The following is a 16,869-nucleotide window of genomic DNA, read 5'->3' as shown; positions in this document are numbered from 1 at the left end:
GGGAGGCACCAGCAGCTAGAAGTGAAATTTATCAAGGGATATAGAAAAGAGGGAAAGTTAAATGAAGCTACTTGGTGACTGCGATGATAAAGAAAGATAACAGAATTTATCCCTAGACTAGAGAGAAAAACAAATACTAAGGGATTTCTGTGTCAGCTACTAAAATGTGAACATTTTGTAACACCCTTTGATACTGAAATTGAAATACCTCTCACTCTGGCTTTAGATTCATTGCTGTCTTGATGTCATTTCTTATATTTGTGACTTTTTTTTGTTTGTAACTATAAAAAAAAACACATTCCCTACCCCCGTACTTTTTAGTCAATTCTTTCATTAAGTATAAATATTAAATAACTTTTTTAAAAAGTCTTAAAATACTTGAGAAAAAAATGTTTTTCTTAATTTTTTCAGTATTCTTGATATAATTAACTCTTCCCTTCAAGTAAGTAAATAGTTATGCTTTAATGGATACTACTGGAGGTGGTATAAAAATTGGCTGTACCTAATTTGCAATATTAAAACTGAAAGTTGTTGCCAGGCACCGGGGTGAACACCCATAATCCTGGAGGCTTGGGAGGCTGAGGCAGGAGGATTGTGAGTTCAAAGCCAGCCTCAGCAAAAGCGAGGCACTAAGCAACTCAGTGACACCCTGTCTCTAAATAAAATACAAAAAGGGCTGGGGATGTGGCTCAGTGATGGAGTGCCTCTGAGTTCAAACCCAAGTACCAAAAAAAAAAAAAAAAAGCCTGAAAGATATTGAGTCCACACAAAAGCACTTCTTAGTTTTATCACACTGGAATACTGTGCTCGGACCTCTGAACATTTACAAGATCTTTGAAGTCTACAACAAAAATGTTCTCCCCTCCCCACTCCCATGTGTGAAGTTTGGTTTAGTCAACATAATACTCTTGAGTATTGTTCTATTGTGTGATGTATCTGAAAAGAACTGTTGCTTAGCAGAAGCTCAAAGAGTTCCCATGGTCCAATATCTATCATTATCAAATACATACTTCGTAACCTTAATGACTAAGATAGCTAGAGATCAGTCACAAAAGCTGCCCACATAGAAAAAAAGGCATACTTATATTGAAATTTTATTACAACAACTAAATTCAAAATGAAAATAATTAAATACCTTTAATTTCTCATTTGACTATACTGAGCAGTTTCCTGGTTATTACTACTTACATGTTTGGAAAGTCTTAATTATAAAAGGAAACAATGACATTTCAGGTAGTCATTCTTTAACTTCTAATTCTTCCTTTGGATTATGCTATTAACCTGACTGTGCGCCTGTAAATCTACAGTAATTTATCTTATGCAATGCGCCTTGCTTTCGCTGGTCAGCGACAGCAGAAGTGTGCCAATTTCAATAGTGGATCCATTACACCATGAAGAGCAGCTATTCAAATGGAAAGCATTTGAAAGCTTTACAAAAAAATAATTCTCCCTGAGTGATGATAAATGATGGGCACTGAATTGCACGTGCAATAATTAATACAGTGTTTGTAAGATTAAGACAGAGCGTACATTCTGGTTCCAGAAGTACTCAAAAAAGCAAAGGGTGAACTGAGAAAGCCAGCTCACTCCCAAGGGAAATCATCTGCTCTGTGGGAAGAAAGTGGCGAGGGCAACCTGATCCATTGTCCCCATTTCCCCGAGGCATGTGAGATGCTGTAGAGCAAGGATGTCCAAAGCACCTGGTTTAGAGAGAAATCATCCAGAGCAACACTGGATCCTTCATCTGATAGGGTGGTTAGGGAGGTGCATGCCACACATAACCTGAATTTTTCTCTCTCCAAACTTTGTTTTGAATCTTAATATAGTTAATGTTTGAGACAATCTTATATTGTTTTCTAGATGGCATCTTTGTGAAAAGTAACTTTAGTAAAAATCTCCTTTGACTAAGGGTGCATCAGGATATAGTCAGAGATCTTACAGAACTGCTAAATAGCAGTTCTTTCTTCAAGCAGCAGGAATATGTAAGAATGATACTGTTACTACTATGAAGTAGAAAATATTATCACATGGAGATGTATCCTGTGCCAGGTGTCATGGTAGTCACCTTGATCAAGGAAATACCCGTGGTGACTTTTTAAAATTTATTCTTTTTAGATATACATGACAGCAGAGTATATTTTGACATATTATACATACTGTGGCAATTTTTTTTAAAAGTGTTATTTATTGCTCTTATTCACAGACTTGCTTATATGAGTTGGTTTTAGAAATCAGATGGATATTTGTTCTAACACATAATTTTTATATGTATACTGTAAAGAACATTAGATTAAAAATCAAGAAATAAGGGGCTGTAGTCCCAATTCTGAAGAACTGTGTGACTTATAGCAAGAAAGCCAACCTCTCTGACTCTCAATAAGCACTCCTGTGAAGGAAAAGACTAATAGAACCAACACTGTCTTCCGGAAGAAATACTCTAATGATGGCCTATGCACTTACAAAGGGCTTAATATTGAAATGAATAACAGATTAAGAAATCAGGAGAAAGGAAGGCAGAAAAGAAAAAACCAAAGTGGGGGGGAAAAGAAAGTAAAAACAGTGCTAAAATTAATGGGATGTTACAACATTTGTATAAATAAAATGCACTTGAGTTATATGATCATGTTTTTCAATTCCTTTTCCTGAAATATAAGCCACATTCTGCATAGACATCATCAGTATATTATATTTCTTGTGTAATTCTTTAGTATGAGTTTTGGGAAACTACCTAAGAGACAAGCAAGGCCCAGATCCCTAACTCTAATCTAAGCTCAAGAGCAAAGCCAGAGTCAACCTGTGCTTTCTTTGTCCCATGAGGTTCCGTTTCAGGTCCAGTGGAGAAGAAGCAGGGATTTCTAAGATGAGAAATAGGATAAATGATTAAAACAGGCCAAATCCCTACTGGGAATAGCTAATGATTATTTAGTCCCTGCTGGATGTCAAAAACAGTTAGTGTCAATGCACTCATTTCATATCAGATACTAAACCAGAACTGGGAAATTTGCTGGACATGTCACAAGTGACCTGTCCCCTTGAATTATGCACATCAACATCAAAGGAGCCCAGAAGCTGTTCAGAAGAAAAAAGAGAGATCTGTATGTGCTGAAGGCAAGGCTCTGGCAGGAATTAACTCTTGACCACGCCCATAGTCTTTTGGACAATTATTTGATGGGTTTCTCTCTATTTCTCCTTGCCCCTGTCCATCCTGTACATTTCTATAAATGTGTGTCAGTGAAATGATACAGTTTGAAGTGAATCTCTTTCTGTAGTGGTTAAAAATATATGCTGAGGACAGGACACCAACACCACTAACAAGGTGACATTTACTAAATGCGATTAATTCTTAGAACTCAAATTAATTAGGCTGTTGTTTCCCCAAAGAGTGCATGAAGCACAATAAAAACAAATATTTTGATAGTTTTTGTGTATTCGCAGTGTTATAAAATCTTTTGGCTTCATACATAAACCTTAGGACATTTTTTACATCTCTTTTCTGCAGGGTTATTTTTTAGTTTTTTTTTTTTTTTTTCAATTCACTGTTGCTATAAAGGGTAGTGCTTTTGAGAGATGAAGAGTCTCTGGGAGGGTTAGGGGATGTGGCCAACGGAGGAGATAACACCTGATTTGGGGTCAAAGAATACTTATCTCAACTCTTGGCCCTCTGTAATAAATTGCAATTTTCTTGTGGAATTCAGCTTTTAGTCAATTATAGTATCAATAACTCTGAATCATGAAACAATTTTCCTAGTAACATAATATTTAAACATAAATTCACTTCTGATGTGACATGAGGGTTCTATCAGGTGTTTTATGTGATAACACATGTTCAAAGATCTAGTCAGGACCTCTAAGAGTTTATATCCTACAGAACATGCACTTGATATACTGCATAGGGCAGGCAAGTGAGAAATGAAAGAAGCAATTTACAGGGTCTGGGCCACCTAAGTAACCAACTCATGGCCTACCTCCTGACTGTAGTGGCTCGGGTGGGCTCTGCACTATTTCTTGGTGCCATTTTAAAAGTAGTCTGAAGTACACAGTTCCTGGAGACAGATAAGCCTCCATAGTCATTTCCTGAAATAGGAGCTCTGTATCTAATATTTACATGTTGCTTAGTCTCTTCTTATTTATTAAATCTTTACTTCCTGACCAGACCAAAAAAAAAAAAAAAAAAAAAAAAAGGCCTTATAAAGCATGTAGGAACCAGAAAAACCAAGATCAAGGAAACTTGTAATTATCAAATATCTAAGAATCTGGAAAAAAAAAATCTTGTTTTTCTACACTCTTTGTCTTCAGTTACATTGTGAGTAGTAAATCCACCAGATGAAATTTCCAGTATTTTCCATTTATTTCTCAAATTATGTACATAAATAAACAGTATCCATGAGCTCCATGGCATTAATTGGCCAGATATCATACAGATCTCTAGTGGTTATCTACTTTGTCAACTTGCTGTTTGGACTTTCCTTCCTTTCTCTCCTTTACCTCCCTTCCTTTCTGTCTTTCTTTTATCCTTTTGCATGCTAGGAATAGAATCCAGAGCCTTGCACAGGCAAGCAAGGGCTTTCCTTTAAGGCTTCCTCTTAACCTTTATAAGAAGTCACATCAGAATGCCTATCAATATTTGTCCTGCGTCTCCATATAGGGACCTCTGTGACCATATTTACAGCCTCACACAGTGAAGAAACTAGTAGACAACATCTAGATGCAGTTACCAGAGCAAAGACTGTGGATTTTTTGCAACACCTGGTTACATTAAAAATATCAGCTAGGAAGAGATTAAGGACCAAGTCATATTTAATAAGAACTTGTATCAGTGTTTCCAGAGGAAAAATCATGAGATCACGTAAAATTCAATTTCAAAAATAAAAAGCAAAGGTGAAATTTTAAATCTCAGATCAACCCAACTCCAACTTCTAATCACCAACAACAGGAAAAAAATATAGCCAGATATTATAAGAAAAAGCTTTTCAAGAAATTAGCAAAATGCTGCAACTTCACATTGGAATCTTTTTGCAATGGAGTCTGTGTGATGAAAACACATGAGGCCCCATTCTACCAGGCTAGGGAGTGAGTATAAATGACAATCATTTATGAGATTTGGTAAAATAAGGGTTCCCAGACCTCACCACTAAGCAATTTTCATTCATCAGTCCTGGATAAATTAATTCTGAAGCAGAGAGCTCAAAAATACTGCCTTTGTACTATTGGAACATACAATATCATCTTAATAGTCCAAAGCATAGACAAGTACCATTATTCCTCAGTATCCTTGGGGGACTGGTTCTAGAATTCTCTGTGGATACCAAAATCTATAGAATCTCATCTGCTATATGTCATGTTATTTGCATATTACCCATGTACATTCTCTTCTTTTTTGTTGTTGTTGTTTTTGGTGGTACTGGGGATTAAACCCAGGGTGTTATGCATGCAAGGCAAGCACTCTACCCACTGAACTACCTCCCAAGGACCTTCCTTGTATTTTTCAATCATCTCCAGCTTACTTATACTACCTAACACAATGCAAATGCTATATAAATAGTTGTTATGCTGTACTATTTTGGGAATGATGACATGAAAAAGTTTGTCCATGATGGGTACAGTTTTGTTGTTGTTTCCATATTTTTGATCCACGGCTAGCTGAATCCACAGTTGTGGAATGCACTGATGGATGCTGAAGGAAAAGTAGATGTACTTGACCTGATTAGAGCAGCCTTTCTCATTGCCAAAGACTAGACCACGCAACACCAGCCAGGTGGCTGGCAGCTTACCTAAGCAGCGGTAGGGGATCACGATGTGGGCATGAGTCTTGCACTGCTTGCGGCCCCGCTTGCACCAGTTCTGGATGGTCACTGGTTGGTTGGCTTCTACCACGTTGGTGATCTGCAGCTCAGGGTAAACCTGGGAGAGTGTACAAGAAAAGGACATTGTTACTTTGACATGGACAACCACTGAATGATCCTCCACCATTATGATAAAGTAGTGCTAAGCCCCAAACATCCAAGCCTGCTCCACTTCTGACCTAAGCTAAAGAGATTCAGTGTAAAGGAAAAGGTCCAAGTGACAAAGCATCTGGTCATTCCATCCAGCAGTGTGACCTGGATTTTACTGCACTCATTCAGACCTCAAATATTTTTCCAGAGGGGGAATAAAAGGAAAAATGAAGGAGGGAGGTATGAGACTCTTAAATATATGGGGTCATTTTTTATGTAAAATAAACTAGCATAAGGTCCATAGATTGTATGGACCTATCTATGGACCATAGGTAGATCTACCTAGAGATATTAATTTACTGAAATTCAACTGACCCCTATCTCACTAATTAAACATTTTACATATAGAATATGACACAAGGAAGATTTCTTTATAAAAATTAATCTCTGTATTCAAAGCAATTAACATAAGAAAAATTTATCACAAAGTTTTCAAGGGTGTCACTTAGATAAAGAACTGTCACTCATGAATTTTGTTCCCTCAATGACTAACTGGTATCCTCCTGTTACATTGTTACATTGCTGTTCTTAGTACCTAGTGATGTTTGCTGAGCACTTGGAATGCACTGTCAAACTCAACTGAAATATCTACTTGTAATATATCAAACCACTTCTCTTTATTAATAATAATAAGCAGAGCAGGGCACAGTGGCACACTCCTATAATTTTTGCTATTCAGGAGTCACAAGTTCAAGGCCAGCCTCAGCAACTTAGACCCTGTATCAAAATAAAATCTTTAAAAAGGGCTGGAAATGGTCAAGTGCTTGCCTCCAATGCCTGAGACCCTGGATTTAATCCTCAGTACTGCCAAATAACAAGAAGAAGCAGATATTTGAAAGGAAAATGTTAATAAAAAGAACATATCTCTAAAATGAGCTGCTTTGCCAGACAAATAACAATGGAAAGACAGAACTGAGAATGTGAGCAACAGTTGGTTCTAACTCTGGGCTATGAATCTGAAGTGGCAAAAGTGAGCACAGTTTATTTTTGAAATTGTGAATGGGCGAAGGAATTTCTGCTGTGGAAGTGGAAGCGAGACAGTGAGAAGTAGTATTTGGAGAGCCAGTGAACTGAAATGAAGATTTTGGAAAAGTTGCAGGTATTGGTAACAGCAAGGTATATAACAGGATCATGGGAGGGTATAGACAATGAAGAATGAGGAAGGCAAGATCCCCAAAGGAAAGAGAATCGCTGACCTGAGCAACTGAGTACAAGAGGGATCACTGAGCTCACCATTAAAATCACTCATAAGCCAGATACAGTGGCTCATGCCTGTAATCCCAGCAGCTCAGGAGGCTGAGGCAGGAGGATTACAAGTTCAAAGCCAGACTCAGCAAAAGTGAGGCACTAAGCAACTCAGTGAGACCCTGTCTCTAAATAAAATACAAAAACATAGGGGTCTGGGATGTGGTTCAGTGGATGGGTACCTCTGAGTTTAATCCCCAGTACCCGCGCCCCTCCCCCAAATACCTCATGAGTCACAAAGGAGGAGCGCTATACTAGATGAACACCAGAAGCTAAAATCCGCACACACTGAGGGGTTGTGCCATTGAAAGGGAAGAGGCTGGGGATGGTTCCCACTGGTAGAGGAGAGTGTGGTCGAGTTTAGGTGCATTACTTCATGGATGGGATAGATGGTGTTTTAGGGAGGAAAGGGGACGAGTAGTTTGGAGGGGGAAATGAGGAGCGAAGAGGCCATCTCCACCTCTAGGCACAATGCTATGACTATTCTGAGAAAAGCACTTCTACCAGAGGAGTCTTCAGGGGAAGCCATTTCTGCAGAGGAGAACCAGGTTTCATAGCAAGAGAACAATGTCCCATGTGCGTTACGAATATAGGGAATTCTGCTTATGATTATCAGTGACACTGACAGGGCTTGGTGGGATCTTCTCTTTACCTAAAATGTTAATGTCTTGTTCATCATTTTTGCTGTATGAATTTTTATTTTTTGAAAAATCGTTCTACAATATTATTCATCTTGATTCCCTGACAGCATCTCACACACCTCACCTTAGTCCTGGTCCCAAGAAAAATGAGTTGAAACAAAAAGCATTGAGAATGGACACATAAACTATGGGGTACATCTACACAGTGGGGTATTATTCTGTGATAAAAAGAAATGAGCCACCGAGCCATGAAGAGTCATGGAGGAATCTTCAACGCATACCGCTAAGTAAAAGAAACCCGTATGTAAAGGTGACACACAGCACAACTTCCTCTACATGACCTTCTGGGAAAGGCAAACCACAGAGGCAGTAAAGATTGGCTTGGGGGCTGGTAGGAGGGTAAACAGGCAGAACACAGAGCATGTTTAGGGCAATGAAACTACTCTGGTGAATACACGTCACTGGCATTTGTCCAAACATGAGGAATTTGCATTTACATTTGTCCAAACCACCAAGAGAGAGCCCCAATGTGAACTATGTACTCTGGGTGATAATGACGTGTTCGTGTAGGTTCATGGATTATAACAAATGCATCACTCCATTGGGGTATGTTGATAACGGAGGCCAAGGGATTATGGGGAACCTCTGCATATGCTCTCAATTTTTCAGTGAATCTATAATGTCTCTAAAAAAACATATTATATTTAAAAATAAAAATTAAAAAGAAAGGCCTGTATCAGTGTAGCAGTGTAAGTGATAAATCCAATAGTAGAGGAATAATCTAGAACACACACACAAGTAGCTAAATCAGAATCCTAGGCTGGGTGCTGAGAAAGTGCTTCAGAACACTGCCAGAAATCTCGCTCCAAAGGATACAGCTTCCTTCCCTTTATTTTATTTTGTTCTTAAGTATCTTAACACTTGAATGCATGCATATCAGGTCACAGATAATGCCCTACTTGAAAATGTCACTAAAAATTTAATAGCCCCATGGCTTTATCCTATATAATGAAAGGCCAAGTGGCTCTTTGTACAGAAATATAATTCTCTCTTCACCTTTACTTGTTTATTATATCGCAAAAGTATAGCACTCATGAGTCATAAAGTTGGTGGCATTACAGAGTTCACCCTGAGGGTACCACTTTATGTGCAGCAAAGTGTGCACTATTGCCTTTCTCTAAAGGGGTTCTATCTGCCACTTCACAGAAATACCACCCTGCTGAGAATTTTCTCAGGACCTGTCAGCTCTCTGGAATCCCTACAGCAGACACAACCATATCCTATTTCCTTCTTTTCAATTTAAAACCAACAAATTGAAGGTACAATTGATTAGCAGGAAAGAAGGATCTCTTTTTCATCTTGAGTGATAACCATCTTTAGACTCCTATGGTCATATTCAGGGAAACAGAGCAGTACCTTATTTGACTGACAATTTCCAAGCAGTTAGACAGAATTGCAAACTAAAATCTGTGAACACATGTTTCTCCCTAAAGATCACCAGAACTTCAAAGAGTGATCATCAGCCAAACAGAGTTTAGCTCCAGTTTCTGCCATGAAATCCAGGGCATATATACTATTTCCTGGCTTTAGCTTCTCACTCCATTTTGCTAACAACGGTAATTGTTAATATGGAGAAGAATGTGGATTATAAAATTTGAACCACTCACAAAGGCCATGCATAATTTGCCTACTGCCCTAATCAATAAAATGAAGGCAGTACTTCAACCTGATTCACTTACTTTTATTCAGGGATAAGGAGCTATTAATTTGGAACTGCCAAAGATAGTAAAATTTTGCTGCTCTAACACCAGGAGGCTTATTTGAAGGTGGAAGAAGAAAAAATATCAAAGTAACACAATTTCTTTTTGACGCACAAAAAGACCCGGTTAGATAATTGTGATAACCACATGCATAAGAAACCCCCAAAGAGGCAAAAGTAACAAAACTAGAAAACTTTTTAAATAAATGACAAAAATCCAAATAATATTTTATTTTTATTAAGTAGCTAGCTCTAGTATATGTCTAGGGACAAAAAAAAAGCATTTTTTATGTTGAAAAGACAGCCTAGCTCACTATCTAGTCAAGAATAAAAATAATAATTAGATACACAAATGTCCTTGAGAAAAATTCCTGACTTTTCTCCATAATTAATTATAAGCATGGGCTCAATGTTTAATATTTTCTCTGCAGCAGTACCTCAAATTGTAATGCTTAAGTCAAATTTCAATGGTTTTAGTGCTCAAATTGAATTTTTTATATTTAAAAAAAGGACTTTATACAACAACAGTTATATTTATAAATACTTAAAATAAAGCAGAAGCAAATCCAGACCAGTATGAGTTACTTGAAAAATAAACTGTCCCAATCTCTACAAATCTTCCTAAATTATAGGTGCACAGAGCAGTCAGTGTATAAACACAGGCAAGATGTTCCAGCACACTGTGACCTCAAATCCCTTACACCACACTTCCTGTGCCCAGGCCCCCTAGAGTCCCCCTGTGCAGACAGGACTTCCACAGTGTGATACATCGCCAACCCTCCCTCTCGCTGGGGAACGCTCCTTGTATTTATCACAGTGCACTCACAGTTGGTTAAATGCATGACTGTATGGCCTCCCCAATGAAAAATCCCTTTCCTGAGGGGCAGGAAAGGTGATCTGGCATCTCGCAGGCCTCCTGATGGCTGCACATTCATCACCTCTGGTTTTAAGGCCAACAGGAGGCTGCCAGCTCCTTCCCACTCTTCCTGGTGCTCCAACCCTCCGCTGTCCGAAGGAAGTAATCAGTAGAGACCACATTTTAACTGCAGCTCCATCCCCTCACTGACTGCAAGGCTAAACCATATCCTGCATTCCCTTCCCCAGGAGCTGGGAACAAACACATACAGGCTCTTGCTAGATGATGAAGACACTTGATGGGCGTTAGGGTGAGTCAGAGCCAGAGATGGCTCACTCACATGCAAGAATGAGCCAACCAGGCATCTGGGAGAAGCTGCTGGTTTAGGGGAAACTGAAAAGAGAGAAGCTAAGGTGAGAGGCAAGGAAAGATGAGGATTTGACAGGGGCTGGCTGGCGACCGCTAACCCCTTGCTGATCTCACTCAAACTCCTCACCCCTCCAGCATTCCTTCAGTCCCTGCACCCAGACTGCCTCATGCAAACACCCATCAAAGGTCACTGACCACTATTTGCCTCCTGTGGCACCTCCCTGTGCTACTAGGATCTATAACTCTTTGAAGGTAAAGACAGTGTCCCCTCAACAAAGGCCAGCAGTGGGCTAGCACGTAACTGCTCATAAATGTCTAATGAGTATTTCTGGTTCAGGTAGGAACGCCTTCACTATAGAGAAATTCAGTACATACTAGGCTCTCACTGAATATTATAAAACTATCTCCTAAATAGGATGCTCAACGGTTATTGGATTATGAGCTTTTTAATAAAAATAACCCTTCCAATATTGTTCTTCTAAATAGATACAACTTATATAAATAAGACTGCCTTACATAAAAATAAAGTAATAATAATTACAGCTAAAGAAGAATTACATTGAGGAAGAATTCAAAGCTAGGCTGGTCCTAGAATCTGAAAAGCAGCCTATCTGGCCAAAAAGCCAGATGTATCAGAACATAAAATGATTAGAGAGAGACAGAGACAGAGACAGAGAGATGGAGAGACAGAGACAGAGAGAAATAAAGAAATTCCATATACTAACAGCCAGAAAAGAGTTCAAGTAGGAACAATCTTAGATGCATATCAGAAGGTTATAGTGGGTGGTATAAGCGGTTTTAAGGCATTTCAGTGCAGAAATACATTAAAATTTGGTCAACTCAATTTTGTTCTAAATTTAAAAAATTTTAAGTCTCTTTCCCTCTCTGTCTCTCCAAATTGGAAACATATTAATCTCAAACATGATGACATTTAAGTCGTTAAATACGCAAAACAAGAAAAGACATTGATGGTATTTAAGAATGCCAAGAACATGTAGTTTTATATGTAAAAATATAAAAATATTTCTTTAAGACATATGTTGTCAGAGTCCTACAGAACTTCATTCTTCACATTGAGGGCAAATTCCTTTCGCAAACAGGCCACCTAGGACCGTGAGGAATGCCAAAGTCATTTCCAGATGCCCCAGGGTTATTTCAAGAACACAAAAATCAAACAGGGCCTAGTAAAATGGGAATTGATGATAATTGTGAAAACAATTTGCCTATTTTTCTTTTTAGCCATTCAGCTTTTAAAATTCATTTTCAATCAAATTCCCAAGGACATTTCTTTTTGGAAAATGTTAGAAATTTTGTTAACAAAATGATGTGTTAAGTATATAGGTCAGAAGTCAATGGGTAAAGTGTGCTGCTTCAGTATGTCTTAATTTACAGGTCAGCAAAGGGCAAGGGAAACAGGCCTGCAGGACATTCTGACTGAAGTCATAGATCTTGAGTAGATGAAATAAAGAGCTTGCATTCTAGACTTAACCAGGAGCAAGGGTGAATGAATATGACAATTACAGAAGTTGAGTGATTGGCACATTTTACTATACTATCATTCATTTTACTATACTATCCTTCTTCTTTCTTTTTCTTTTTCTGATGGTGCTAGGGATTGAGCCCAGGTGCCTTTGCACATGCTAGATAAGCATTCTACTATACCTCTGGGTTACACTCCCAGTCCTTATTAGTATTCCTTTTCCCTGAAATTTTACATTTAAGAAAATGAGAAGGGGGAAAGAACTATCCCAGAGGAAACAGCTCATAGATTTATGCAGCATATGAGAAAACAAAAATCCAAGATCCAAATTGTACCTGCAGAAACAAAGAATCAAAAGCCCTATAACAAAATGCCAAATGGCAGTCTAATCATGGGATAGTTTCATCTTCTGAGAACTTCTTTTTTTAAATCTTCTGATAGCTTTTATATACCAATTACTTTTTCAAAGAGCATATCCAAAAGAATAAGAAAAGTATATAATAACTGAAAGTTTATTAGTGCCAGAAATTGTTGCAAACATTTCATGTGTAGCACATTATGGAATCCTCCACTAGCTAGTAACTGCTCTACTTTACAGAAGATGAAGCCAGGACCTAACAACCAAAGCAGGTGCCATTCTTAAGCACAGAAAGAGCATATTAAGTTTTCAACAACTTGAACTTTAGTGTTAAAACCAAAACAAAGTATGCTGTAGACAATATATTCATGTTTCTGGATTTAAATGACCCACTGCAATTTTTGGGGGGGCTACAAAGAAAAAAAATCACATTAAAAATTGTTTTCAACATAAATTCTGTGAATAATGGGAGATATCGGAAACAGAACCTCTAATTTAATTGAGAAGCAGAACTGGAAGCTGAAAAGCGTTCTCTGCTTGCAACTTAATGAGGAGCTGAGAGGCAAAATGCATCTGATGAAACCCTACCGCAATAATGGGAAGTCTGAGCCACGCTGGGTTTTCACAATGATGGCTTGATGCCAGCCGACAGGGAAGATGCTGCAGGGCAGTAGGGAATTCCCCAAGAATTTGGCCCAATTCTATTTCTGACACTATGTATAAATATATGCTATATCCACACATTCATACTCCAGAGTTGAGAAAATAATGTCAAAGGATCTTCTTTGATTGACAAGTCATTCTAATCCAAAGTGCTGAATAAAAAACAAATGGGGGGTAGGTGGTGGTGGGGGGGGGTGGTGACTAAACCAATGGGACAGGACACAGATGCAAAAACGAAACCAGATATGGACACATACTCTCTAGATTCTGTCTCCTTAATCTCTCGCAATTTCTGGCTAATTTTCTCATTTTAAAATAAGCAAACTGGCTTTCTTTCTTTTCAATACTATTGTCTATGCAAGCAATTCCTGCAGACAACTATATCCAGACCACTAATGCATAAAATATACCCATACTGTGTAGAAGTAGCCCAATATATCTATTCAAACATTGTCTCACTTAGTATGCACTTTTGGATCTTTCAAATACCAAACCCACAATGTTTATGTGCCTAATACCTGTGGGTCAATTTTAAACCTATAAAGCTGAAGGAACACAAAGCAAAATAATGATGCTCAAGAACCTCCCATGGCCTTTACCAAGAGCCAGTGCAGAGCACAGCCTCAAAGATGGATAGATTCGACTGAAAAGACCATTCATTGTTCCCTTTTTCTACAATTTAACTTTACTTTTATATTACTATAGAATGAAAAAAAAAAGAGAGAGAGAGAGAAAAAAAGAATTCTTGTCTGGGCATCCCATCTTCAATCACATACTTGAGTAGAAAGCTGGGCAAGGGAAATGGTTTTGTTAAACTCTTGTAAGAGGCAGATTTTGTTCTGTCCAGGTATAGGTATGTTTTGTTCTCTGGTCTTGTTAATCTATCAACAACACAACTGTTCATTCAGAGCAAGAAGGTCAAAGAAGCAGCAGATATTGTTAGCTGTGGGAAAGAACACACCTAGGAAAAAGAGAATATATCCATACTCTAATAAGAGAGACAATAAACAAAGCCACATTCACCCGCCTAGCTTTCCCAGCTAGAACTCTCTGCCAGCGAAGCTCACCCTATTCAGAGCCCCATTCCCATCCAGACCTTCAGAAAGCCCTACCTGGAAAGAGGTGCTCAACTTGTTAGGGACACAGAGAGCAGCAGAGTCTGTGTTGTAATTCTCTCCATAGAGGAGGAAGAGCAGTACTGGGACTTTACAATTTCCCACCTAATTCGCAATGTCTAACTCTTAAGACACTCGCCTGTGTGTTCCCATGATAAAGTGAGGGCACATCTGAGACTGGTCGGGTGGCTGTTCCTGAACGACTCAGGTGCCAAAGAGCAATGATACAGCCCCTCCAGGTATGCACAGAGCTCAGCTATGGAAAAGGGGAGAGTGGGAAGCATGATCTTCATATCTCTTTTCACACTTGTACTTGGTGATCCGAATTCCTCCTTTTCCCAACTTATCTCCCCCTGGAAACAAGCTAATCTATCGAATTGTCCTGACAAAACATACTCATGTTAAAAACCACCCATGGCTCCTGCATCTCCAGATGTAGAACCCAAGTCCCAGGTTTATAATCAAGACCCTCTGTTTTATAGCCTCATTCCACCTTTTTTAATTTTCTGAATTCTATTTTCAATTATATTCAATTGTATATTTACCACCCACCTCTGAGTCACGAATGGCATCTTGCCACGTAACAAAATCCCATTTTTGGTGTTCAAAAAATATTGGCTAAATCTGCCGAAATTATCTTTGAGAAGAAATAGATTCCTGAGATGCAGAATTGAAATATATTTACTTCTTGCTTCTCACATCCTGAAATCTTTGGTTTAAATAGAACAATGCATGGTTGTTGTTGATGGTTTTTAAATCTCATTTCATCGAAAATAAAGAGTATAATAATATCTAACAATTCTAATTTTTATTCCTAAACTTTAGTGTGTGTTTCAAGAGAGATATTATCCTCATTTTGCTCTATTTATAGTTAGCAATTCCTTACATTTATATTTAGAAATTCCTTAGGTCAAAGTTTGGGTACTGCAACCATTCATTAAGGCAAGTGGCCACTTTATGCTGTTAAATTAATTATGAATAATTCATCTAGTTATATTCAAGCTGTTTCCACAATTCAGCACTTTTTCCTTTTAATACAAAACAGAGGAAAGGGACTTTTTCCTATCAAAGAGCCACAGAGGAAAAATAACAATTGACAGTCTGTTGTGGTTATTTAGTTTTTCATACAAATTACCATAAAACTTAGTAGATTCAAACAATATGCATAAAGAACAACCTAGGGATCTGATTCCATAAATTTTTCTCAGGAAGCGTATTTTGTGATAATTTGTTACATCTGAATGTTTAAAGTCTTGCTGTGAGGTCATGACTGAATATCTGAAGTCTCATGTGGAGTCCATCATGGCACTTGTGTTAAAACTGGATGAATATAAACTGAGTGTCAATCTTTGCTACAGGCCAACATTCCCCAAACTTTTGCAGGAAAATCACTTTAGAATTCTATCAATGAACAGAAACAGTCTCTGTAACGGCAAACCATAGGCTCCAGTCTGAAGGAAGCTCCCTCAGTGCAGAGATGGGTACAGAACCACATCCATCCTGAGCCATGATCCCAGTGCCACCAATAGGCCATCTACAAGAAGCATTTACTAAATGATGACCAGTGTTCTCTAGGTCCAAGCTAAGTGTTGGACAGACTATTTTGCAAGGCATGATCTCTAGAAATATTCCTCCTCAGCAGCACCTTGGGTCTTTAGTGCTTTTGCCTACAGTACTCAATATAGTCTTTGTTTTAGCTTGGGCTGCTATAACAAAATACCAGAGACTGGGAAATTTAAAAAATAGAAATGTATTTTGTCACAGTTCTGGAAGCTAAAACTCTGAGATCAAGATATCAGCATGGATGGGTTCTGATGAGTGCCTGCTTCTACCTTCTTGCTGTATCCTCACGGGGCTTCTTCTTTGTGTGAGCAAGGAGAGACAACAGGCTCTCTGGTGTCTCCTCCTAGGAAAGCACCCCATGGGGAGGTCCCTACCCTCCCAATCTCATCAATACTATCACAAAGGGGGTTAGTTTCAACATACGAATTTTGGGGGCACACAAACATTCAGTCAGTTGACCGTACTCAATAGATACCCAATAATGAAATTAAAGAAAAACCTCAAAAAGGATTTAAAAAAAAAACACATTATTTCAATAATAACTGGCAGAAAGGAAACAACTATGACTGGGGGAGATACCCTGGCACCAAGAAATTGAAGCACTTGGGATAAACACATAGGTAAAACAAATATACAATTTAAATCATAAGTTTCAACATATCGATCAAACTTTATAAGGGCTGATAATCAGGATTCAAGTTTAAAAGGACTCAATCTTTACTTTCCCTCCTGAATCTTGCTCTTGACCAAGGATAGGACCAAAGAAATCACAAGGGCAAAGATGACAACATTCACAATAACAACAACAACAACAACATCCAAAAAGC

The 16,869-nt window shown here is 38.3% G+C and overlaps 1 protein-coding gene across 6 annotated transcripts in view; it reads right to left on the bottom strand.

The window, feature by feature from the left end:
* The window catches only part of App (amyloid beta precursor protein), a 242,250-nt gene that overhangs the window by 163,272 nt on the left and 62,109 nt on the right, over positions 1-16,869 (bottom strand). For all 6 annotated transcript variants that reach the window (XM_046430448.2, XM_046430449.2, XM_046430450.2 and 3 more), the window contains exon 3: positions 5,772-5,901. In XM_046430448.2, the coding sequence (XP_046286404.1) occupies positions 5,772-5,901 (130 nt within the window). The remainder of the gene's footprint in view (positions 1-5,771; positions 5,902-16,869) is intronic.

Source organism: Marmota monax, unplaced genomic scaffold, assembly GCF_021218885.2.
Source record: "Marmota monax isolate L192 unplaced genomic scaffold, Marmota_monax_Labrador192_F-V1.1 WCK01_AAM20220418_F8-fsc00016, whole genome shotgun sequence".
NCBI lineage: Eukaryota > Metazoa > Chordata > Mammalia > Rodentia > Sciuridae > Marmota > Marmota monax.
The sequence above is the reverse complement of the archived record's forward strand: the minus strand, read 5'-3'. Positions and strand labels throughout refer to the sequence as shown.